Consider the following 26,691-nt stretch of genomic DNA (forward strand, 5'->3'; position numbering starts at 1 on the left):
ACTGAGATTCCAATGAATCTATAGATCAAGTTGGGAAGAACTGACATAACATCTTTAAAATCTTGAGTCTTCCTATTTGATGACAAGGAATTTCTCTCCATTTATTTAGTTCTTTGGTATCTTTCAACAGTTTTGGTGTCTAACAAAGAGTTTTATTTCTTCCTTCCCAACTGCAACCTTACATTTCCCTTTCTTGCCTTATTGCACTAGGTAGAACTTGCAGCAAAATGGAGAAAAGCAGTGGTGAGAGGGACATACTGTTCTTGTTCCTGATCTTAGTGGAAAAGATCTGAGCTTTTCACCATTAAGTATGATGTCAGGTGTAGGTGTTTTATAGATGTTCTTTACCAAACCGAGGATGTTTCCCTCTATTTCTGGTTCATTAAGAGTTTTTATCACAAATGTGTGATTTGGTCAAATGCTCTTTACATGACAGTGATTTTTTTTCTTTAGCTTACTGATATGATGAATTACATTCATTAATTTTGAAATGCTGAACCAGCCCTGCATACTGAGATAAATCACACTTTGTCATGGCGTATAATTCTTTTTTATTCATTATTAGATTTGGTTTGCTAATATTTCGTGAAGGCTTTTGCATTCGTGTTCATAAGAAATACTGGTGTGTACTTTTTGTTTTTTTGTAATGTCTTTGTCTGGTTTTTGGTATTACAGTAATGTTGGACTCAAAGAATAAGAAAAGCAAGATTCCCTCTGCTTCTATCCTCTGAAAGAAACTGCAGAGAATTGGTATAATTTTTTCCTTAAATATCTGGGCTTGGTGCTTTCATAAGGTTATAAATTGATTCAATTTCTTTAATAAATACAAACCAACTCAGATTCTCAAATTGCTGTTATTAAATAAAAAAAACATTTAAAGAAGTGGTGATAGGTATATTGTAGGTAGAAAAAATGTTTCAAAATATAAAGTACAGTTAAAGATCTTTTTTCTTTTTCACGTATATAAATTACACATTAAAAAACTGGCCCTGGTTGTTATGGCTCGGTGGATTGAGCACTGGCCTGCAAACCAAAGGGTTGCCGGTTCAATTCCCAGTCAGGGTACATGACTGGGTTGTGGGCCAGATCGCCAGTTGAGGGCACAAGAGGCAACCACACACTGATGTTTTGCTCCCTCTCTTTCTCTCTCCCTTCCCCTCTCTCTAAAAATAAATAAATAAAATCGTTTTTAAACCCTGATTAAAAAACTGAATAAGTTTAATTTTTCTTGTATTCCCATAAAAAATTATATTTAATTTAAAAACCAAAAAAAAATTTTTAAAGCTATAAATTATATATATGGGCCTCAAAAAATAAAACATTAAAGTAAAATTACTAATGATACATTTTACCAATTTCTGGATAGCCCTACAAAAGCTATAGTCCACAATTGAACTGATTTGCATAACATACAAGAAGACAATTCAACAACTAAAACTAATTCTAAAAAGTGAACTTCATTCTTTCAGTCTCCTGAAGGACATTAAAAGGAAACCCAAAGACTTCTGGCCAAGATGGTGGCATAGACAGACACGCTTCACTTCTCTGCACAACCATAAGGGATCACAACTAACCTCAAAACAGAAACAACCAGACCTGCCAGAAAATCGAACTATATGGAAGTTACACAACCAAGAATTTAAAGAAGAAATATTCATACAGACAGGTAGGCAGGGTGGAGACGGGACAGACATGACACAATGTGGAAGCAGCAAGTGGAACAGGTGGTCCCACATTCACGTGTGGTGGCTAAAAGCTGAGAAGGACACATGGGGAGCAATCCTAGCCCCAGTCCAGACCATACAGCCCAGGATTCTAGCACTGGAAAAATAAAGCCTCTTAGCTTCTAGCTGTGAAAACCAGTGGGGGTTGGGGTAGCAGAAGAAACTGCTTGTACCTCAGTAGAATCTGTTTAGAGGGTCCCCACAGTCCCAGACCGCATGCAAACCCACCCACTCTGGGCACCAGAGCAAGAGCGAGAGGGGCGCCAAAACATACAAGAAGTGGGTGAAGTGACTGGAAATGGGGCAAGTACTGAGTAAGCAGCATTGTTCCCTCCCTGACCATACAGTTCCACCAAGGGATAAAAGGGGTTGCTCCACCCTGGAGAATACCTAAGTCCCTGCCCCTTACAACATAACAGGTGCGCCAAGACAGGAAGTCAAAGCAGCTCTGCACAGAAACAAACACAGAAAGGCTGGCAAATTGAGGAGACGAAGAAATATGGCCCAAATCAAAGAACATAACAAAATGCCAGAAAAAGAATTAAGCAAAACAGATACAGCCAACCTACCAGATGCAGAGTTCAAAACAGTGGTGCTAAGGATGCTCAGAGAATTCATTGAGTATGACAAACACATAAGTTAAGAAATGATGGCTACACTAACTGAAATAAAGAAAAATCCACAGGGAACCCAACAGTGAACGGAAGGCAGCCAGGGTTCAAATCAATGATTTGGAACATAAGGAAGAAAACAACAGTCAACCAGTACATAAAGAAGAAACAAGAATTCTAAAGAACAAGGAGAGAATAAGAAGGCTCTAGGACAGCTCCAAAAGTGCCAACATTCAAATCATAGGGGTGCCAGAAGGACAAAAGGAAGAGCAAGAAATTAAAAACTTATTTGAAAAAATAATAAAAGAAAACTTCTCTGATTTGGTGAAGGAAACAGACATAAAGTTCAGGAGGCTCAGAGAATCCTGAACAGGCTAGACCCAAGGAGGACCACACCAAGACACATCATAATTTAAATGCCAAAGGTGAAAGATAAAGAGAGACTCTTAAAAGTAGCAAGAGAAAAGCAGAGCTACCTAAAAGGGGGTACCTATAAGACTATCAGCTGATTTCTCAAAAGAAACTTTGCAGGCAAGAAGGGACTGACAAGAAGTATTCAATGTGATGAAAACCAAGGACCTACAACCAAGATTATTCTCTCCAGCAAAGCTATCATTTAGAATGGAAGGGCAGATGAAGTGCTTCCCAGACAAGTTTAAGCTAAAGGAGTTCATCACCACCAAGCCATTATTATAGGAAATGTTAAAGGGACTTATTTAAGAAAAAGATCAAAACTATGAACATTAAAATGACAACAAACTCACAACTATCAACAACAGAACTTAAAAATAAAAACAAATCTAAGCAAACAACCAGAATAGGAACAGAACCATAGGTATGGGGATAACTTGGGGGATTATCAGCTGGGAGGGAAAATGGGAGAAATGGGGAAATGGTGCAGGGATTAAGATGCATAATTGGTATGTACAAAATAGATAGGAGAAGTTAAGAATAATACAGGAAAGGATGAAAGCAAAGAACTTATATGCACAACCCATGGACTTCATGAACTAAGGGAGGTGGGATTCCTTGAGGGAAGGCAGGTACTGGGTGGAGGGGAGCAAAGGGAAAAGAAATGGTACAACTGTAACAGCATAATCAATAAAATATACTTTAAGAATGGAGACCCAGGAAGATCTGTAGTATCTGAACTATAATTATAACTGATGAAGCATAAAATTGAACTCTGGACCATTCAGGGCTCTGGAAACATATGTAATGAGACTCCCAGAAAGAGCAGGAAAAGCAGGAATAAATTTGAAGAAATTTTGGCCAAAACATCCCAAATTTGATAAAAAAAAGATTCATCTACACAATGAAGAATAACAACACATCCAACAGGATAAACACAAAAAAGTTCATATCTAGACACATCATAGCCAAAGTATTATAAGCCACTAACCAGTAGAAAAATCTTAAAAGCAGCAAGAAAAGAAAAACTAAGCATGTACAAGGAAATCACAATAAGATCAACATTTGGCTTCTGATCAGAAACAAAGGAATAGGGCTATATTGGAGCAATGCTTCCATAATTTTACTAGAATTGTTATAAATCTGGAGTAGGCAACAAATTAAGATGCATAGTCTAGTCCATTCAGCAACCACTAAGAAAATAATTTTTAAAACATTAAAAAAAAATCAATGGAATACTAGGATATGCCTTCATATTCCAAAATAAGGCAATAAAGAATTTTTAAAACACCGAAGAATATAGAAAACCAATAGCAAAACGGCAGATATAAACACAAGAGTGAAAGATTAATCCAATCAAAAGAGAGAATGGAGGGCTAGATTTTTTTTTTTTTTTAATCCAGCTATATGCTGCCTCCAAAAGACATATTTAGAGGATGGAAAAGAATATGCCTTGAAAATAGTTAAGTATAATAAAGTCACAGTGGCTACACTAACATCAGAGAAAATAAACTTTGAGCCAAAAAATGTTTAAAAGAAACAAATGGAAACTTCATAGTGATAAAGGATTAAATTATCAGGTACAGAAACATACATGAACCTAACAGAAAGTCTCAAAATATATTAAGCAAAAACCAACAAAATTCAAGGGAGAAAATGACAAACAATACAGCCAACTGTTGTTATTCATGGCAGATACATTCTATGAAGTTGCTGTACTGAATTAGCTAATACTGAACCTTGAATCTTTTTTTCTTAATTATCTCCCTTTTGGTAAAAAGAGCATTTCATTAGCATCAAGTGCATCCTAGAGTGGGTTCTATTTAGAAGAATGAATAAGTGCAATAATGCGACTTGCTGTATGCCTTTAACTGGAAGAAGACAGAAGGTTTGATTAACTGCAAATCTTACATAATAATGTTAGGTTCACAATTTGTTCTATAATCCATTTGCAGAACTCCTTTAAAGACAAATGTTTCACAGAACTAAGATTAGTTTTGAAGTTCCCACTTTTGTCAGGGCAATGCAAGGGAGGCTTTTCCCCACATGTAAAAATGCCATCGGCATCCTTCCCATCACCCTACTCCCTCTGAAAAAAAGAGACAGCTCTCATTGGGTATTAAAATGTCTTGGTATTGCTTTCTTTTATTTGGTTCTTTTTTTTTTTTTTTGCCCCCTAAAACCTCCTTTTTAAATTAGATATAACTGACAACATTGGTTTCAGGTGTACACCATAATGATTCAATATTGGCACATACTGCAAAATGGTCAACATAGTAGGTCTAGTTAACATTAGCCACCCTACATAGTTACAAAAATATTTTTTCCTTGTGATGAGGACTTTTAAAATCTACACTCTTAGCAACTTTTAAATAGGCAATACAGTATTAACTCTAATAACCATACGGTACATTACATCCTCGTGACTTATTTATAAGTGGAAATTTATACCTTTCAGCACCCTTCACCCATTTTGTTCCCCACCTTCCTCTGACAACACCAATCTGTTCTCTGTATCTATGAGTCTGGTGGCTTTTTGTTTTTGTTCTGTTTTTTTTTTTTTAAGTCCACATATAAGTGAGATTATAAAATATTATAAAGTATTTGTCTTTCTCTGACATCTATAGAACACTCCATACAACAGCAGCAGAATAAACATTCTTAAGCACATATGAACATTCTGTAGTACAGATCATATGCTACTGACCAGTCCTTAAAACAAGACAAATAATCCAATTAAAAACTGGGCAAAATGTGAACAAGAAATTCACCAAAGAAGAAAATAGAATGAATAATTATGTAAAAAGATGATCCACATCATTATTTAGGAAAATGCAAATTAAAACAATAATGAAATAGTCACACCCACTGGAATGGCTATAAAAAAAAATAAAAAAAATAAAAACTGGTAACAAATGCTGGGGAAAATGAAGAGAAACTAAAACCCTTATACACTACTAGTGAGAATGTAAAATAATGCAAGTACACTGAAAAATACTTCGACAGTTTCTTTAAAAGTTAAACAGGCACTCGCTGGTGTGGCTCAGTGGACTGAGCACCAGCCTGCAAACCATAGGGTTGCTCGTTCGATACCCAGTCAGGGATTGCAGGCCAGGTCCCCAGTTGGAGGCGCACAAGAGGCAACCACACACTGATGTTTCTCTCCCTCTCTTTCCCTCTCCCTTCCCCTCTCTTTAAGAATAAATAAAACCTTTAAAAAAGAAAGAAATCCCTACCTTAAAAAAAAAAGGTTAAACAGAAAATGACCATATAAAGGAACAATTATACTCCTAGGTATCAACTAGGAGAAATAAAAACATAAGCCTACAAAAAGACTTGTATACAAATGTTTATAGCAGTATTATTCATACTAACCAGAAAGCAGAAATAATTGAAATGTCCATCAACTGGTAAATAAACAAAATGTGTATACCTACATAATATAATACTATTCAGCAATAAAAGGAATGAAGCACTGATTTACACCACAACATGAATGAACCTCAAGAAAAACAGTATACTAATTCAAAGAAGGCAAATGAAAATAACCACTATCATAGGATTCCATTTTTATTAAATGTCCAAAATGATCAAATCCACAGAGTCAAAATAGGTTAGTTGGGCTGGGAATAAGAATGAGCACTGACTACATACAAATGGGCAAAAGGTATCTTTTTTGAAGTGAAGAGCTGTGATGATAGTTGCACAACTCTATATACTAAAATTCCTTGTAAAAACAAATAAATTCACAATATATTCAGTATCTGTACCTTAATAAAACTGCTTTAAAAGACTCAATTCAGACTCTTACCACACTTTTTCTACTTGCTCCAATTTTCTCACACTGTACACACCCTTCTCTACCCAACTTAGTGTCTGCTCCCTATGCCTCAAAAACTTTTTACTCTCATCCTTCTTTTTAACCACGTCTATAGGCTGTATATTCCTTATATTTTTAAAATGAAATTCCTTCTTACTCTCATTCCACTGTTTCAACAAAATAAAACTTAACCTGGATGTGTGGGGTTACTGAATTGATGATTCCAGGGGATCTTTTTTTTCTTTTTGCAGGGGGTTGGGGAGAAGGGGCATTGGCAATTTTAAGATTCTATTACACAGTGTTATGGGAGCAGAGGTATATGTGGCAGGGGGGCACTCCGGGGTCAAAAAGGAAATCCAGAGCTGCAGTTTTGCATATATTGGATATAGTCTAAATAGCACTCCAAGTATAAATCACAATTTATAAATCTACAACCAGTTCTGGACAACACATTTTAAAGGCACCTACAACAAAGAATGTTGCCAGAGGTAAACAACTGGTCTGATGATAAACCTAAAAACCATAAGATATGAAGAACAATTGGAGAAATAAGAATGCTTTAACCTGGAGGGGGAAAAAAAAAAGTAAAGAGACATAGTTTCTGGTTTTTCAATTTCATGAAGGGCTGGGTTCAACTGAGATTAGCTCCATAAGGCAGAACTAAGATTAATGCATAAAAGTTACAGTAAAGCAAAAAATATAACACATTCATATAATTATGAATCTTCTAATAACTCTGTTCAAGCAGAAGACAGTACGTATTACCCTACTAAGATTTTAAATCAATTTCTATAATGAAAGGACACCTTAATGAAATAGATGGAATAGATATTTCCAAAAACTTGGAAAGTCCTAAGCTATAAAAACTATTATTTTTCATACATGAGCATCATTAACTTGGTTTTCCCCCATAAAATGTATTGAATGAGGTATTTTCTTTTTCTGCATCTAGTGTGCTTTCTGAAAACTACCAGTACCATATTCTTTATTATCATAAACCATTACATTTACCATATAAACAGCAATATATTAAAATGGTATGAGATGTATTAATGTTCCTACTTACGTTTCTGTGTCTGATACCAATGATTCATTATTGCACACATCATTGAAGGTGTGAAGCTGATTCTATAATTAGAAAAATTAGAAGTTTTCCAAAATTATTAGTAAATATGTTAGCAATTGTCAAGAAACATGGTTCAATATGAATAGATCTTAATCAATAACCAGAAAAAAATTAAAAAATGTAAATAATCAAATACACACACCTCCCAATTAGTCTGGCTATTTCCTTTACCATATTAAAACATTAAATAAATTCATTCCACAAGTATTACTTATGCTTTATTCCACTATGAACCTTACAGAAAAAAAAGCTGAATAGGGGAAAAACACAAAAATCTAATGCAATTAGCAGTAATATGTCATTACAAACATAAAATTTTAGAAAGGCCCCCTGAATAAACACATTTAATATTTAATTTGGGAAAATGTCAACAAGTATTTTCTATATTCACAAATTCCAATACATGGGTAAAATCCAGCTTCCTCAGAATAATTACACTACAAAAATGGGCAGAAAATAGAAACAAGTAAAGCTAATGGAGAACTTATAAACCAGAAAAAGCATATCCATTCTAAAGAACACAGCTAACTACTTAGCTCTAGCAAATTATTGTGCAATACAAACTCGGGGATATAAGGTCTTCCTCTCTGCCCTACCCTATCCTACAAGAGAGGTCAATGATACAGATTTAAAAGTGTTTGCTACTGTGCAAATCAAAAAAACAATCTTTAAGTCAAATCTGGCCAATGGCCCATTAATTTGTGGCTTCTCCCTGGATAATGAATTAAGTAACTATTTATAATCTCTAATTCTTTTTCTCTCTGAAAACATTGGTTTCTAAAGGTAAAAACTGAAGAGGTTAAAAAAAAAAATAAACACAGTGAAGGAGTTGGGCCCTGAAATAAAAAAAACCCTAAGGTATAAATCCTTCTAAATCTAAACCTCAGTCTCCTAATATTTAAAATTGGAAAAATATAGAAATTATTTCTAAGGACAATACAAAGTAGTGCATGTAAAATATTTAGCACAATGCCTGGCATAAATGGTTATGTGCTCCATAAATAGTATGTATTATTAAAATGATGATAGTCTGAAATGTAAATAAAAATGAAAAAAAATAAAGCAAACATAGCATACCGTTATCTGACTTAGTCCAGCCAACCTCATGGTCAAAGTAGGTGACATAAAGTACTTAAATGCAAGATCTAGGCTTTCTTTATCAAAGCATAACGTGGTGTCCAATGGCTCTTTCACTGTGCTCCACATTAAGTCAGCCATGTTGCGCGCCGCACTCTGTCTTAACTCCTGATCAGAGAGCTTGCATAAATACCTGAAATGTTTCAGAAATAAAACATATACAAGAACTTGCAAAATATTTATAAAGACCACTCAATGATTCAATAACATTTCTCTGCTCCATAATTTCAAAATGTTACTTACAGTAGAACCTAGCATCCTGGTAATAACATTCCCAATTTAAACTATTTCAAAGCGATGGTTCAAAGATTTTATGACCAGTGGCAGTGTGTCCTTTACTGAAAAGTCAACTTAAATTAGAAATTGTAAAGAGCCAAGTCATTTAGCATAGGATTCTGCACCTCCAGTAAAGCTTTACTATCCTCTAATACCTGTCATGTATACAGATTCTGTTTTAGTAATTTCAGCTCACATCATATAAACAGCATATCTACCTCACACAGTCGAATTTCTTTTAAATGTGTACATTTTAAACATCATTCTTTTTTGGCTTCCAAAAATCACAAGCCACTCATTTTCCTCTCAGGTTCTACTTATTCTATTTGGTTGGCTTCTCTTCTCTATCTAATCTTTCAACATTAGGGATCCTATGGGCTTCTAATGGATTGCAAAAAGGTCCCATATTCTTCCCATCACTTTATACAGAAGTCTTTACAATGTGACTTTGCCTCTCTTCCCATCAAGAGATGTAATATATTTCTCTACTACCTTGAATTTGAGCTTCGCCATGTAACTACCTTTGACCAGTGGTTATTAGGAGACATAACATAAGCAGAACCCTGAAAAGCTTTTGAGCTCGCCCTGTCTCAGTGGGAACACTATTAAGAAGTGACTCAGATTAGCCTGCTGGATAAGAGACATGGTCAATGCCCCAAATGACATCTAGCCAACTGCAAGATACATATGAAACTCTCTCTCCCACCATGACCAACCACCCAAACACAGGACATATCAGTGAGGCTCTCCTAAAGCATCCAGTCTCCAGCCAAGTTAGCCCGGATCAGAAAAACAAGCTAACAAGCTAACCAGAGAACTATGAGAAAACTGGGGGGACTTTTTTTCATAGCAAAAGCAAACTGACACAGGGCTCCATCCTAGGATCACTTCTATTCTGTTTCTACATTCTCTCCATAGATAACCCTACTGACGCCCCACAGTTTTTAAGTGCTGTTTTTAATGTTAAAAACTCCTAAATTGATGTTTATTTGAATTACAGGCTTATACTCCCAATTTGCCAGTGCCTCTTAAATTACCCAAAGGCATGTCAAAAGTAAGTTATTTAAGTTCTAATCTTTCACATCTCAGTTAATGATACCCAAATCACAAAAGAGAAACTGAGGAAGGTTAGGTGTCATCCATGATACTACCCTCTCCCTTAAACTTCACAATCATCAATCTTACCAATTTAATTTTCACTTATATCAATTCAATTTTCAAAATCACCAAAACAATCCTCGTACAAGTAACCATCATTTTATTCCAGGATTATTGCATTAACCTTTCAATTGGTCTCCTATCTTCTATTCTAACCTCCCTATATTTTATGACCCAATTAAAGGCCAAAGTGATCTTTTATATTTTTTAATTTTATTAACTAAATTTATTGGGGTGACATTGGTTAATAAGATCTTACAGGTTTCAAGTGTACAATTCTATGATACACGATCTGTATATTGCTTGTGTGCCCACCACCCAAAATCAAATCTTCTGTCACCATATATTTGACCCCCTTTTTCTTTAGCTACACCCTCCTCTGGTAACCACCATCCTGTTGTATGTGCCTGAGTTTCAGTTTTATAACCTGCATATGAGTGAAATCATATGGTTCTTAGCTTTTTCTGTCTTATTTAGCTTAGCATAATATTGTCAAGGTCCAACCATGTGGTTGCAAATAGCAGTATTTTATCTTTCCCTACAGTTCAGTAATATTCTGTTGCATATATGTACATCTTCTTTATTCATTTGTCTATTGAAGTACATTTCAATAGAGGTGTATATATCTTTGTGAATAAATGTTTTCAAATTTTTCATGTAGATAGCCAGAAGGGAGATTGCTGGGTCATATGGTGAGTCTATTCTTCATTTTTCGAGGAACCTCTTAACTGTTTTCCATAGTGGCTGTACCAGTTTACATTCCCACCAGCAGTGAATGAGAGTTCCTTTTTCTCCACAAGCTCTCCAACATTTAGTTATTACTTGTCATGTTGATAATAGCCATTCTAACAGGTGTGAGATGGTATCTTGTAGTTTTGGTGTGCATTTCCCTAATAGCTATTGAAATTAAACATCTTTTTTTATATATTTGTTGGCCATTTGTATGTCTTCTTGGGAGATGAGTCTGTTCAGGTCCTCTGCCCATTTTTAATCTGTTTGGTGTTGAGTTGTATGAATTCTTTATATTTTTGGATATTAACCACTTTGTTAGAACTGTTGTTTACAAATATCTTCTCCCATTTGGCTGGCTGCCTTTTTTCCTGTTTTTTGTTGTTGTTGTTTGTTTGTTCGTTTGCTGTGCAGAAGCTTTTTAGTTTTGATAGTCCCAATCGTTTATTTTTGCCTATGGGGTCAAATTTATAAAATCTTCTCTTGCCCTGGCCAGTATGGCTCAGTTGGTTGGAGCATCATTCCACAAACTGAAAGGTCACACATTCAATCCCCAGAATGTGTACAAGAAGGCAACCAACTGATGTTTCTCTCACACATCATGTTTCTCTTCCTCTCTCCCTGCCTCTCTTTAAATGCAATGAGAACATGTCCTCTACTGAGTTTTTAACAAAGTTTTTTTCTCTAAGACCAAGTTCCATAAGTTTACTACCTATGCTTTCTAACATGCAATTTGTTTCATATCTTGCATTTAGTTCTTTGATCCATTTTGAATTAATTTTTGTGCATGGGGACAAAGCATAGTCTATTTCATTCTTTTGCATGTGGCTTTCCAATTTTCTCGGTACCTTTTTTGAAGAGGATTTCTTTTCCACTGTATGTTTTTGGCTCCTTTGTCAAAAATTATTTGCCCATATACATGTGGTTTTATTTCTGGGCTCTCAATTCTGTTCCACTGGTCTGTATATTTTCTTTCAATACCATGCATGTTGTTTTAATTATCGTGGTTCTGTAGTTACCATCTGAAGACAGGCAGTATGATACTTCCGGCCTCATTCTTTTCGTTCAGGATTGCTTTAGCTATTCGGGTTCTTTTGTGGTTCCATACATACCTGATGATTTTTTGGTTCTACTTCTTTAAAAAATTGTTGTTGGAATTTTGAAAGAGACTGCATTAAATCTGTATACTGCTTTGGGCAATATGGCTATTTTAATTAACCATGTTTATTATTCCAGTACATGAAAACTGAATATTTTCCATTTCATTGTGTCTTTTTCAAACTCTTTTAACAATGCCTTGTAGTTTTCAGTATATAGGTCTTTCACATCTTATGTTAAATTTATTCCTAGGTATTTTATTCTTTTTGTTTACAATTGCAAAAGGAATTGTTTTATTTCATTTCTTTTCTCTGAAATTTTATTGTTATTAATTGAAATGCAGTGATTTTTGTACACTGATTTTGTATCCTGCAACTGTATTGTATTTGTTTACTGTTTCTAATAGTTTTTTGGTGGAGTCTTTAGGATATTCTATATAGAGAATCATGTCATCTGCAAAAAGCAGCACTTTTACTTCTTCATTCCCAATTTGGACACCTTTTATTTCTTTCTCTTGTCTGACTGTTCTGGCTAGGACTTCAAGTACTTGTTGAATAAGAGTAATGAGAGTAGACATCCTTGTCTTGTTGAAAGTGATCTTTTAAAAGCCATAACTCATCTGCTTAAAACCCTTCAATAGTTTTCCATTGTTAAAATTAAATACAAACTCCTTACGATGGCTTGAATGTCCTGAATAATCTGCCCCTGCTTATCCAATCTCATTTTATACTCCCTTATACAGTATGCTCCATATCAGTTTCTAGTTCCTTTAATATGTCATATTCTTTGTAACATCAAAGCCTAAGCCCTTATGTTCCTTCTACCTGGAATATGTCCTTCTAATCAATGTCTGATTAGCTGATTCCTTTTCTTCAGATGTCACCTTTAAAAAAGGTCTCATATTCCCTCTCAATCATGTTCCTTACTCGCATAGCATTCATGACTATCTGTTTCTTCTGACATTTTCTCCAATAAATCAAACAATAATAACAAATTAGTAGGCACTCAAATATTTGTGAGTAAATGAGAAAAAGTATAAAGAACTTACAAATATTACCAAGAAATTCAACCTTAGAACTCTTAACAGTTCATGCTCTAAGTCTAATCAATACAATTCTTCTCTAGCCTCTTCATAGGTTCCTTGCTAGGCTGAGACTTATGAAACTCAACTGTCACCTCCTCCTCAATGAGACATTCTCTATTCTCATATTTAAAATTGTGACCCACATAGACTGTACAAAAGGAGAAACACTTTTTCTCTGCTATATCTCCAGTGCTTTGAACATAATACATACTATGTATGTGTTGACTGAATACAGTGGAATACAATGTAACCACTGTTAATGTCTTTAATTCTTTTTATATACTAATGTTTTTTAAAGTTCAACATAAATTGCTTAAAAGTAAACATCAAAATTAAACCTACATGTGGCTTAGTTGATTGGAGCCTCGTCCCATAACCAAAAAGGTTGGAGTTTGATCCCCAGTCAGGGCACATACCTAGGTTATGGGTTCCGTCCCCAGTCAGGACACATACAGGAGGCAATTCCTCAGTGTTTCTCTCTCACATGAATACTTCTCCTTCTCTCTCTCTTTCTCTCTCTCCCTTCTTGTCTATAATCAATAAACCTATGCTCAGGAGAAGATTAAAAAGAAAAATACTACACACTAATATTAATACTAAATTATACACTATAGTTTTCACTAGAGAATGTGAGTATAAGGAACTTTAAAACAATATAATTCTGTACTATGTCATAAACTGTTTAAATGTACTATATTGATAATCAGGCAGAAAAGATTTCATGAATGTACCTGATAACATAAGTCCTAAAAGGGATGATGTGCTGCATGACAGCAGGAATATGTAGCCATATTCTAATCTATAAAGAAACATAAAAGATAATATTAATGTATAATGAACATGTGAATACATATGTCTTTCACTTTAATTAAAACAAGAGCGTTTAGTATGTTGCTGCCTCTAAAACAATATATATTTTATCTATTCTGAAATGGATAAACTAAGAAATAGGATTATACACATGTTAAGTAATTTAACCTGTATACATTTTTTATATACACACACATAAAATCAACCTGAAAAATATTACCTTCTTGCTGTAAAGGAAGAATCACCTATCCAAGTAATATCATAGCAACCCAAATACTACAGCGCTAGTTTTTTAATGAACCATCTTAGTTTTTAATAAATCATCTCATCATTCCTTCTAAAAAATATCAAATTACCGCCAATTTCTAGTCACTTTAACATCCATTTAAGACAAAATATATTTTAGTTACACACTGATTACAATATCAACAACCATTTACTGAATTAAGCTCTTACTGTTAAGTACTCCAATCTAATCTGCACGATATTCCAACCCATTTCTAAATCTAATGTGCTTATATTGTAGTTTTATTCTCATAAATAGTGGTTTAAATATAAGAATAAAAATCCTAAGCAAACCATCTAACAAAAAACTATGATACTAGGCCCTGACAAAGGCAAAGGATACAAATTAAAAACAAATTTTGCAAATACAGAATTTATGGTTTCACTCTAATCTAATCAAAGATGTCTACGTAAATCCTATCGAGAATACTATACTAATGATGAAATGTAAAAGCTTTTCTTCCTACGACTAGGAACAAAACAACAACGCCTTTGATTCAACTTGAGCTGATGGGCCTAGACAATAGGAAAAAAACTAAATAAAAGGCACAGGACTAGAAAGAAGAATTAAAATCAAGATTACTTTGAGATATGAATATGTAAGTAGAAAATCCAAAATAATTTTCTGATGTTTTAGAATTAACTATTTTATCAAGACTGCTGCTTAAAAAGTTAATACAAATAAATATATATACAAATGTACACATACATTCACACAACTATATTATACAGATTCATAAATATATGTCTCCTATACCAAAAACAAGTAGTAAATAAAGTCTCAAAAGTATTTTCTTTACAACATCGAAAAATAAAATATACGTAGGAATAATCTAAGACATATAATAATAATACCTCTACAAAGAAACAGAAAATTATGAGAAAAATTAAAGAACATGTAAACATTTATCGTATTTATAGATTAGAAGATATAATATTGCAGAAATGACAGTTCTTCCCCAAATTGATTGCAACCCAAAACTTTATGTGCACTAACTTCAGGCTATGATTCCAAATGCAAAGATCCAAGAATAGACAAAATACTAATAATGACAGAGAATGGGTATATAACATACAGCATGATGAATATAGTTAATATTGTATTTTATATTTGAAAGTGGTTAAGAGAATAGTTCTTAAAAGTTCTCATCACAAGAAAAAAAAAACTTATCAACTATGAATGTTGTCAAATGTTAACCAGACTTATTGTGGCAATCATCTTGCAATATATACAAATATTAAATCATTTATTGTACACCTAAACTAATATGTTATATGTCAATTTTACCTCAATTTAAAAAAATGACAGGGAGGTAGGACTTGTTTTATAAAATAGCAGCCCTTCTTATAAAGCTCCAGAAAAATTAAGGTGGTATACAAATAACACAAGATTAAGCAAACAGACTGACAGAACAGATTCCAAATCCATGACAAAAATGATACTATAGGGAAAAAAGCAATGTCTTTGTTATACTGTTATAAGCAACGGTTGGCTATCAAAAAGAAAATGCATCTTGATCCCTCAACCACACCATACACAAAAAACAATTCAAGTGTTTGAAGTAAAACAATAAAACTTCTAGAATGTAAGGAAAATACCTTCATGACCTTACGGTAAGAAAGACTTTTCAACCATAAATAAAACATTAACCATAAAAAATTTTTGATAAATTACAGTTAAGTTTGATGAATAATAGCTCTTCAAAGACACAAGAATAAAAAACTATAGAGTAGAAGATTTCAGAAATACATAGATGTCAGACAAAAGACTTATATCCAAAATATATAAAGAATCTCCATATACCAGTAAGAAAACAAAAGATAATTTTATTTTTAAAGCAGGTAAGAGACTTAAACAGGTACTTCTCAAAAAATACCTAAGTGGCCTCTGAAATGATGCTCAATCTCATTATTCATTAAAAATATAAAACAAAACCACAATGAGATACTACTGTAACTTCCATCAGAACTCTCTACGAATTTGAATACCAGGTGTTTGCAAGGATGTGGGGCAATGGAAACTTTGATATTCCTGAGAGGAGTGTAAATTAATAAAATCACTAAGAAAAACTTTAGAATTAATGCATAAGAATATAGGCATACTGTATGATCAACTCTACTTCTAGTTATATGTCCAAATAAAATGCACACACATGTGCACCAAAAGACGTGTCAAAGAATGGTGATACCACATTAATTGTAAGAGCCTACATGTCCACCATCAGTAAAATCAATCAATGTTGGTATATTTGCCTTTTTCTTTAATTGTTGTTCTATTACAGCTGTCCCAACTTTTCCCCGTTGCTTTCCCCTGCCCCACCCACCCACCCACCCCCACTTATGTTTTTTAAGATTTTATTTATTTCAGAGAGAGAGGAAGGGAGGAAGAATGGGAGAGAAACATCGATTGGCCGCCTCTCGCACACCCCCAACCAGGGACCCAGCCTGCAACCCAGGCATGTGCCCTCCTGACCCACCAGGAATTGAACCAACGACCCTTCGGCTTGTAGGACAACACCCAACCCACTTAGCCACGACGGTCAGGCAATATTGGTATATTTTTAAAAGGAGTACTACACAACAATAAAAATGAGCAGACTAGAACTATACACAGTAAAATCTCAACCTTAAACAAAAGCAGCCAGATATGAAAGAATATAGCGTGTAATTACACTTAACGTGGTTATTAACAAAGCAGATAAAACTAAATCATAGTATTCAGGAATGTCGGTTTAGATGACAAAACTATAAAGAAAAGCAGGAAAGTGATCACCATAAAAATATGAATTGTCTTTACCTTTAAGAGCAAAAAGATGGGATAAGGACTTGGAGGAATCATAGGAAGACTTCTGGGAAATTAATGTTTTGTTTCTTAGTATGAGGAGTGGTTAAATGGGTTATTCACATTGATTAATCACTGTGCCATATGTTATCATTTTGTGCACTTTCGATTATACACAAGATACCTTAGAGGGGATGAAAATGAAAATAGGGACAGTGATACCTTTTACTTTGGAATAAACAAAGACACAAATGAGTAAACATTTAAATAAAAAAACAAGTGAGGAAGAAATGTCAGCACTGGAAGGAAAACATTTTACTAGAGCTACAACTTACTGAGTCCTTAATATTTCCACTCTGATAGATGAGAAAAGTGATGTTATAAAAATAATGTAACCAAATTACACAGCATGAAACAGCGGTACAATGAAAACCTAGTAGTATTTCTCTATAAAAACTACACTCTTTAATACTACTATAAATATATAACATTATAAGAACCAAATTCCATATGCTATTAATAATATTAGTATATGTCCTTTTCCAATTTTTTTGAACTACTATGACTTACTCTTTCCCCCTCTTGGTGTTGAATTTAGAAGCCCTCCTAAGTAAATGTTTAAAAACTCAGTAAATAGAAAAAATAATCCCTTCTCCCCTAAAATAGCAGAAAAACAGGCAGTATTCTGCATCACAAAGCAGTATTCTGCATCACAAAGCTAGTTTTGACAAAATGGAAAAATGAAAACTTCACAGAACAGAAAACCCACTTTCCTTGTCTAGTGTGAAGATACATGAAAATGTATAACCCTAGCTTAAGTTCTGATGTTAAAAAGTCATTATTGGTGTTTCCATAAAAGTAGTCTTGAGATACAGAGTTTAGAAAACTATTAATGTGTTCACTGATGTGTTGCCATAACCCCTACAAGTTTGCGTCTCTGATTACATCTCTTAATAATGTCATATTTGTTTTCTGAAGCATATATTCGTGAGGTTTCTTTATTAAGCCTCATTTGCACTCCTTCTCCATGCATGTTAGTAAAATAGATCCCATGACTCCAGTGGATTATTTATTAGAAGTCCCTAAAGACTTTGGCGGTTTGAAATTAACAAAAGGTATTATGTCTGAGATGACTAAGTCAGGCAAAGAGCTAGGTGCTGCAGTAGGATACTGTAAGTTAAAACCAAACATAACTCACCCTGGATTTCAGTGGAGAAACACCTATGAGAACTCTGCATTCTACTTTCTACCTGAGCTAAATATTATTTAGCTGTTTTTGCAGAAAACCTAAAGCCAAGCAAAAAGAAAACTGCATACGAGTACATAAATTTTCTCCTGTGATGCAGGCATTACTAATAATACATCCACATAATATTTGTGCAAAATTGAGAAATCTGATAAAGTGTTAAGAACTAGTGAAGCAAGTTTTTGAAATTAAAATAAATGTACAGGCTAAGAACATTATCAGATTTGGACCTTAACTTGATAAACTAAGAGTTTTGCTTCTTTGCTAATAATTCAGACCCAGGGCAAAATGAGTTTTCCTGTGCTGTAAGATCTGGATTGCAGGTTCAGGTTCTAGGAGATATCACTCACCACCTGATAAAGTCACTTTTCCTCATTAAGAGTAAGGAAACCACCATAGAAAACAAATAGAATGAGTTGGTTTCCAAGAAATGATATAAACATGTTCTCTTCACAAAGTGTGATTTACAATAATCAATTGTGGGAGAAGCAGGTAAAGTAGTCCCGCGCTATATCGCAGTTCACTTATCGCGGCCTCACTGTATCGCGGAATTTTTTAAAATATTACTATTTAATTAGTTATCGCGGATTTTTCACTATATCGCGGGATTTTGCGGTACTGTATACGTATGTTGTTAAAGTTACGTAGGTTTAAGAGTGTAGAATAAATGTAAGGTTCCTACTTTACGGGAGGGGTCTGGAACGTAATACCCGCGATAAGTGAGGGAATACTGTACTCAACAAGGTCAGTCCTTACCTATCTTACCCCAAAAGGGGTCTGTTTATAATTTATGGAGTTTACTTTTCCCCAAGGATGGCCCTAAAACCTAATATTTTTTTCATTATTTAAATGTAGAAGTTTTTGTTCCTGAGTGAAAGCTGATATAAAATCAGAGATGCCCAAATGGGATGTGCAGCTTTACTGAAGCTGAAACAGCATGGCTACCAATGTCTCAAGAAAACAAATGAGAAAAGAAATGACCAGGTTTTGCAATTTACGATCACCCACTAGAAGAAACTACTGTATTCTAGGTTATTTTGTATGTGGCTAGAAAATTCTGAAATTTAAAAGCCCAATATTTTTTGAAATGCAGATAAATGTCCATTTTAATTGTTTAAAGTGACCACTGGTTTTTATAAAAATTTCAGGCAGGGTGGGTAAGACTCAAAAAAATAAGAATTCATGCCAAAACTCCTAATGCTTATTAATGTCAACAGCCCTTTAAGAAAAAGTCCAGACTGAAAAAATAAAGTACAGGCCTACAGATACCTTGATTACAAAAAGAACTATAATTTAAGCTATTAATTTCCATGGAACTATTAATTATATTTTTTAAATTGGGAAAGAGAGAGCTAAGTCAAAAATGTTATCAGGAAAAGGTACAAAGTGAGAGTTAATAGTTATAAAACATTTGGTTAAAAAATACATATGTTATACTCAAGGAAAAAATAAACAGACCGTAATATACAATTACATTATTAATTTAGGCAGTATGATTAATTTTAATCTAACTTTAACGGTCTCAGAATTACATGATAAAGTTATGCAAACTGACAACAGCTCACAAATGAGCAGTCATAAAAAGGCTGGAGAGAAAGATGAAACAGAATCTTGACTATTAAGCAAAAATTTTCAAGATATAGTAATAAAGTAAAGCCTTTAACAAATATTCCATAATATAATAGACTTTTAACTGCAGATTAGTAAAATAAATTCAAGGCATACATTTTAATTCAGGCTTTTGATCAAAGAAAACTTGATAAATTATTTTCTGAATTTTGAATTTCAAATTCAGTTATATATATATGCCTTATTCAAATTTATTAGGGTGTAAAATTAAAATGTCACAGAATTTAAGTTCACTGAAAAGGTTATATTTTATTCTTTCTCCCAAAAGAAGCCAAACTGAATAGAACTTCCTATCAAACAAGTAAGATGAATCAGAATGACTGAGTCAGCTAAATATTTAATGATACAGCTAAAATAAATAACAGGAATCAGTCACTAAGTGCTTACTATATATCAGGAGCTAAAATAAGTTTTAAATCTCTCTTAAAACCTTCACAATCTACTAAGGTAGATCATCACTTTTATCACTCCCATTCTACAGATATAAAAAACTGAGGCTCAGATTAAAAATTCAAAAGCAACTGTGAATCCAAAGTCTAGATTCTTAACCTATATGCTATTTTGCCAGTCCATGTAGTATTTTCAACCTGTTGGAAACCAAGAAATTTGGCAACTAAAAATAACCTTAATACAAATCATTTATTTCAAATATGGAAACCTAGAGGTCCAGCTACTCAGTAATTTTAGTAAAGCTAGTACCCTTTCCAAGGTACTATTTCACTGCAAAGAGAATATCATTGTTAACAATACAACAAAGTATTTCGTTGAGTCTTTCTTTTTTTACCGTGTATTTTTATTTCATCTATGTATATATACTTTAAGTATTTCACATTAGTTAATATTTAAGCTAATGCAGTTAACACAGAATTCAGGCTTTGGTAAAGGTAAAATTAAGTTCTGCTATACCAATTTCTTTAAATGATGACCAGAATAGAAGGTTATTAAAGGCTGAATTTTAATATACAGGCAGTAAAATATACTTATCTTTGCTTCCATACTATGTGCTTCACATTAACTGACATTCACAACATATAAAAGAATTATCTTTACAGAAGCAAATGAAATATTAGGTCTTACAATATAAAGGGAAGTCAAGTACACTGTAACAGTACCCCAGACTAATCATTACTTCAGTAACCAAAAAAAAGGCCAATAAAAAAAATTCCAACTTTTGTGCATAGCTACCTATCCTATATTTTAGGCAAGAGATACATGGCCAAATTTACCTATTCACCTTAAATTCATCACTAATTTATACAAATTCAACTTTATTATAATAAAGATTTTAAGAACATTTCTGTACTCAATTTTTTTCAAAATATAATCCAGAAAAAAATTATTATATATGCAAATCACTCAAAACCTGCCTTTTCTGGACATAAAATTCATGTTATTATGTTCCAAGATTGTTCCCAAAATTAAAACCAATTCCAAATAATACTTACATTAGATACAACTGTAATAAATGCATGTGCTATAAGAAATGGCAATGTTTCAGGAGTTCCATATTCAAAGCAATCCTTCATGAGAGAAAGGCCATTTTTCCCACAAAACAAACATACATAACGAAGCAAATGCAATGGTACTTCTACATCCTGAGGGGGAAAAAAATTATTATTTTAAAATTTAATCAGGAATAATTTTTATTTTATTATCAATACTGTGAAGATATTGATCAGACATACATCCAAAAAACAGGAAAAAAACAGTATTTTCCATAAACCTGAGAAAGAAAAAAAGCATACACTTACATTCATATCACAGAATGCTCCTAATATGTTGCTTTCTTGAGTTGATATATCCTGGGTAAAAATTTTAAAAAAAGGAAAGAAAAAAAAAGTAAATACAATTCAAACTACTTAATGACAACCTGTAGAAGTTACAATTTTCTAAAGACTAGTTTTATTTTTTTATAAAAGATTTTGCAATTGCTTCTCATCATAAACAGTAGTATTCCTAAATGAAGCTAACATGATTCAATTCTAAAGTATATGTTAACGCTTCTCCAAAGAAATCTTTCTATACTATGTACTATACATTATTTTGCCATCTTAAAACAAAAACTTTTCCTTAAAGAATCGAAGTAATTATTCTAAAAATACCTAGCTTAGCTGAATGATTTTGAAACTGTACTCTGGAATTCTGTAGAGGTATACTCAAAAGTATACAATGTGCTTTCAGTACATAAATCTAACTACCTAAAAGCACACTCATCCATTCTTGTGAGAGTATAAGCTGGTATAGCCTTGCTGCAGGACAATTTCACAATATACATCAGCATTTAAAATGCACATTCCCTTTGATCCAGCAGGTCATCTTCTGGTTACTTAGCCTAAACAACTAATAAAAGAGTTTTGGAAAGTGTATGTATAATAGAGGCTGATTGAAATTATTCATAACATCTCAAAATTAAAAACAACAAGTATCAATAGGATGGCTAAATAAATGGAGGCAAAACCATCCGGGGTTTTAGGCATCTTTCAAAAACAATAAAGTGAAATGTCATGAGGAATCTTTTTTGGGATGATGGAAATGTTTTAAAACTGGAATGTGGTAATGGTTGCACAACTCTTTAAATTCACTAAAATGATTAAATTATATGTTTTTAAGCAAGTAATCTTTATGGTAACTTATACCTTTAAAAAGCTGTTAAAAATAAGGTAGATCCATATGTACAGACATAGAAAGATAACATCTTGTATTACATTTTAAAAAATAAAGTTATGAATATGATTTAATTTTATAATTATTTTATTATCTAGAAATATCTAAACGAATTAGATAACAATGTTTTCTTATTTGTTTTTTTGACAGGATAAAAAGGAGAAGTTCAGGCTTTTTTAAGTCTATATTTTGTATATTCTGTATTTCTTGGTCACACTGAAAATTTTATTTTGTAAGAAAAAGCAAGATGTTATCATCTGAAAAACGTCAGCTTCCAAGGAACCCATTCATTCGTTCCTGTTATGTTTTATACACTTAAATCCCCCTGCTGAAATAATTCCAAAACTGAGAGCATCATATCAAACTCAGAAAATTTCAAAATAATCAAACTGTCCTAAGAGAGGTGAAAACACCTGTCAAAGTAAGTGTGCTGAACTTCCTAACTCTATTCCCAACCTTGTACTAGACGAGCAGAGCCACAGTTAAAGTTTTAACTATTTCTCAACAAAACTTTCAGCTTCAAAAAGCCCAAAATATAATAACTCCTATGGTATTATTATATTTAGATTCATGGACTGTGTGAACCATGTTGGAAATATTAGAAAGAAGTCAAGATTTCTAGTGTCTCACATAGACACAAAAAAATCTTAACAGAATTCTCTTTTGATGTGCAAAATACTACTCACAGACTTGATTTCATCTATTTTGACTGCTCAGAAGAATTGCTTTATCATTTTATATTTCTACTCTGTATACATGAAGACAAAATCCTAAGTTGTTGTTATCATATTTTTATTATAGTAAGAGTTAAATCTACAGGTAACAACACCAGGAAGTCTTGCTAAAAGCTAAATCAATATGACTTTTCTTTCAAAAGTTCTAATTTCAGATAATCCCTAAAAAGGCCTAAAAAAATCTATCAGGAAATTTTAGTTTTTGTTCTTTCCCAAACATCACATTACTTAATAAGATGATGCAATGCTAATTCTTGAAATAAGAATTTGCCTATTTCCTTAAAAGAAAAAACAAACAGAAATAAATGAATAACTAGAAAGTAATTCTATCTCTAATTAAGCAAATGCTACTCCATGATCAAACCATAAAGAATCAAAGGCCTTGTAGATTAGGAACAAAATTTTCACTTAAAAAGAAGTTACTGGTGTTTCAATTAAATAATTGTGATAGTTATACAAATTTGGAATTATACTAACACTTAATTGTATACTTTAAAAGAATTAATTAAAAACAAACTTTTTAAATTTAAAACAAGGTGAATTTTAAAAGTCAGTGAAAAGCGGGAAGGAAAACAAGTCTATATTCAGGAATTTGAAAACTAAAATAACAACATATCTTTAATCTTCCTGATATTATACATACATTTAAAAGAAATGCAGTGGTTTCTCTTCTTTCTACAATTTTTATACTTTTTCAATCTACTTAGAAAAAACATTAGGGCAATACCTCGTTCCACAGAATTACATATTCAGGATTAATAGAAGTATACAACTGACCCCCAAAAAAACTTTCAACCAAAAATAATATTACTCATTTCCAATACCACATCTTTAAAAGTATTATCACCTTCAACATGGGGGAAAGGAAGGATGAAGAGAACAGAGAGGGAAAAGAGGCCCCATTCACTAGTGGCAATGGATACAATAATACAAAAAATATAACTAATAGAATGAGTCAAGCACCTTGACTTACAAAATATTATTATTTAAAACTAGTATCCCTGGCCGGGTGGCTCAGTTGGTTGGAGCATTATCCCCATACACCAAAGGTTGTCGATTAATTCCTGGTCAAGGCACAAACCCAGGTTATTGGTTCCATCTCCAGTAGGGGCGCATACAGGAAACGTACAATCAAGGTTTTTCTCACATCAACATTTCTCTCTCGCTTCCTCTCTCTCTAAAATCAATAAACATATCCTTGAGTGAGGATTAAAAAAAATTAAAACTAGTAGTTACAGATAATTTGTTAAGCATTCTTTCTGACAACAGGAATACTAAATTCCGTTACCTATGTCACTCAGAATAAATTCAAAATTCCATGTGCTTCTACAGAGGTACCTGAACCTATATAATTTTATTAACCAATGTCACCCCGATAGATTCAATAAAATATAAATTTTAAAATTCTATGTGCTTTTTTCCTCAATCATTACTTTTTGAAAAAGTAACAAGTAGAACATAGACATACTGTACATCAGCAAAACGTTTAGATCACTGACAAAAAGACGAATGTTTACGAGTTACGGAGATGAGTCTGAAGTGACTAAGAGCCAGTATAAAGAATAAGACCTGGATTCTAGCACTCTCTCAGCAGTATGGTGTGCAAACCTAACAAAAACTTTTAACCTCTGAAATCAGTTACCTCTTATATAAAATAAGGATATTGAGGACCCAAGATGAAGGAGGAGTAAGTGGAAGCTACACTAACCTCCTCCCAGGACCAATCTGGAATTACAACTAAATTATTTTTAAAATTATCCTGAATAACCAGCTGAACATTATCTGGAAAGAAGCCTTAGAATCATGGCCAGACAGGAGAAACCACTTCACCACAATCTAACTGGTAGGGAGTGCGGAGGAGGCATGAGAGGGTTGGCTGGGGCTCCCACTGGGGGCAGCTAAAGTTACGGAGAAATATTTAAGGGGGCGTGGGGAGTGGTGAGGAGGTTCCCACTGAGAAGTGTGGGGTCTAAACCCCAAGCTGGTCTCCCCAGCCTACAGCACCAGAGCCAGAAAGGAATCGAGAAAACATCCAGCTGTGAAAAGCAGCAGGATAGCTGTCTGCCAAGGAGATAAGCCTGGAGAAGCAGAGAGCCTCTTAAAAGGCCAACACAAAATTTTGTCTGCAGCGACTTACCTGGGCTCCAGCAGAGGGAGGGCCCAGTGGACTAGAGAACCAGGAGGAGAATCTAGGACTATTGGCTCTGGGGAGAAAACTGAAGGAACAGCCACCTGTATCCCTGTGCTGAGTCATTCCCCATACTGCAGAGGCCATCTTTCTCATGCAAAGCACTCCCCTCCAAGTGGCATCATCCTGAGGAGAAGCAATAGCCATGCCCAAAAGAATTACTCTGCCCCATCTTGTGGAGCTTAAATTAGGTGGCTGAATACAGCTTCAGGCTATAACAGTAATTAAGTTGAACAAATAAGGTGGATCTCCCGGGGCTCAGTCACTTTATTTGACCCTCCCTCTGACCTGGTGCTGGTAAAAGCCAGCCTCAGTGTGCAGCCTGGTTGTTTCTATACACAAAAGGCCCATCAGAGGGAACCACAAGCTGTGGGACACTGACAGCTCATAACAGGTTGACCAGGGCCAATCACAGGAAGTTTCTAACATAGGGCTGTCCCAGAGTCTTTGCAGATATGCCTAATACATAGAAACAAATACAAAGAAGCAGCCAAAATGGGAAGACAAAGAACCAGACCCCAAATGAAAGAACAAGAAAATTCTCCAGGACAAGAACTAGATGAAATGGAGGCAAGCAATTTATCAGATAGAGAGCTTAGAGTACTGATTATAAGGATACTCAACAGCATGAAAAAAGACATAGAAACCATGAAAAAGGACCAGTCAGAAATTAAGAATGCTGTATCTGAAATAAAGAATAACTGGAAGGAATAAATAGTAGGTCAGATGAAGCAGAGGATCAAATCAGTGATATGGAAGTCAAGGTATAAAAAAAACCACAAACAGAACAGCAAAAGGAAAAAAGAATTTTAAAAAAGTAGGAGAGCTTAAGAAACCTTTGGGACAACATGAAGTGTAACAACATCCATATCATGGGAATACCAGAAAGAGAAGAGAGTGAACAAAGGATCGAGAACCTATTTTAAGAAATAATGACTGAAAACCTCCCTATCTGGTGAACAAGAAAGACACACACGTCCAGGAAGCTCAGAGTCCCAACCAAGTTGTACCCAAAGAGGCCTACACCAAGGAGCAAGAGATTTAAAATGGCAAGTCTTAAAGATGAGAAGAAAATCCTAAAAGCCGCAAGAGAAAAGCAAGTAGTTGTATACAAGGGGTTGCCAATTAGACTGTCATCTGATTTCTCACCAGAAACATTTCAGGCCAAAAAGGAAATGG

The 26,691-nt window shown here is 33.8% G+C and overlaps 1 protein-coding gene across 1 annotated transcript in view; it reads right to left on the reverse strand.

Annotated features, from left to right (window-relative positions):
- Window positions 1–26,691, reverse strand: part of USP34 (ubiquitin specific peptidase 34) — a 233,373-nt gene that overhangs the window by 159,355 nt on the left and 47,327 nt on the right. Inside the window, exons 4-8 of the mRNA XM_090281354.1 lie at window positions 21,678–21,728; window positions 21,372–21,521; window positions 13,906–13,973; window positions 8,770–8,962; window positions 7,633–7,694 (exon numbers count right to left, since the gene is read on the reverse strand). Coding sequence (XP_090137480.1) covers window positions 7,633–7,694; window positions 8,770–8,962; window positions 13,906–13,973; window positions 21,372–21,521; window positions 21,678–21,728 — 524 coding nt within the window. The remainder of the gene's footprint in view (window positions 1–7,632; window positions 7,695–8,769; window positions 8,963–13,905; window positions 13,974–21,371; window positions 21,522–21,677; window positions 21,729–26,691) is intronic.

This window comes from Furipterus horrens, unplaced genomic scaffold, assembly GCF_987537825.1.
Source record: "Furipterus horrens unplaced genomic scaffold, mFurHor1.1.pri manual_scaffold_6, whole genome shotgun sequence".
Taxonomy (NCBI): domain Eukaryota; kingdom Metazoa; phylum Chordata; class Mammalia; order Chiroptera; family Furipteridae; genus Furipterus; species Furipterus horrens.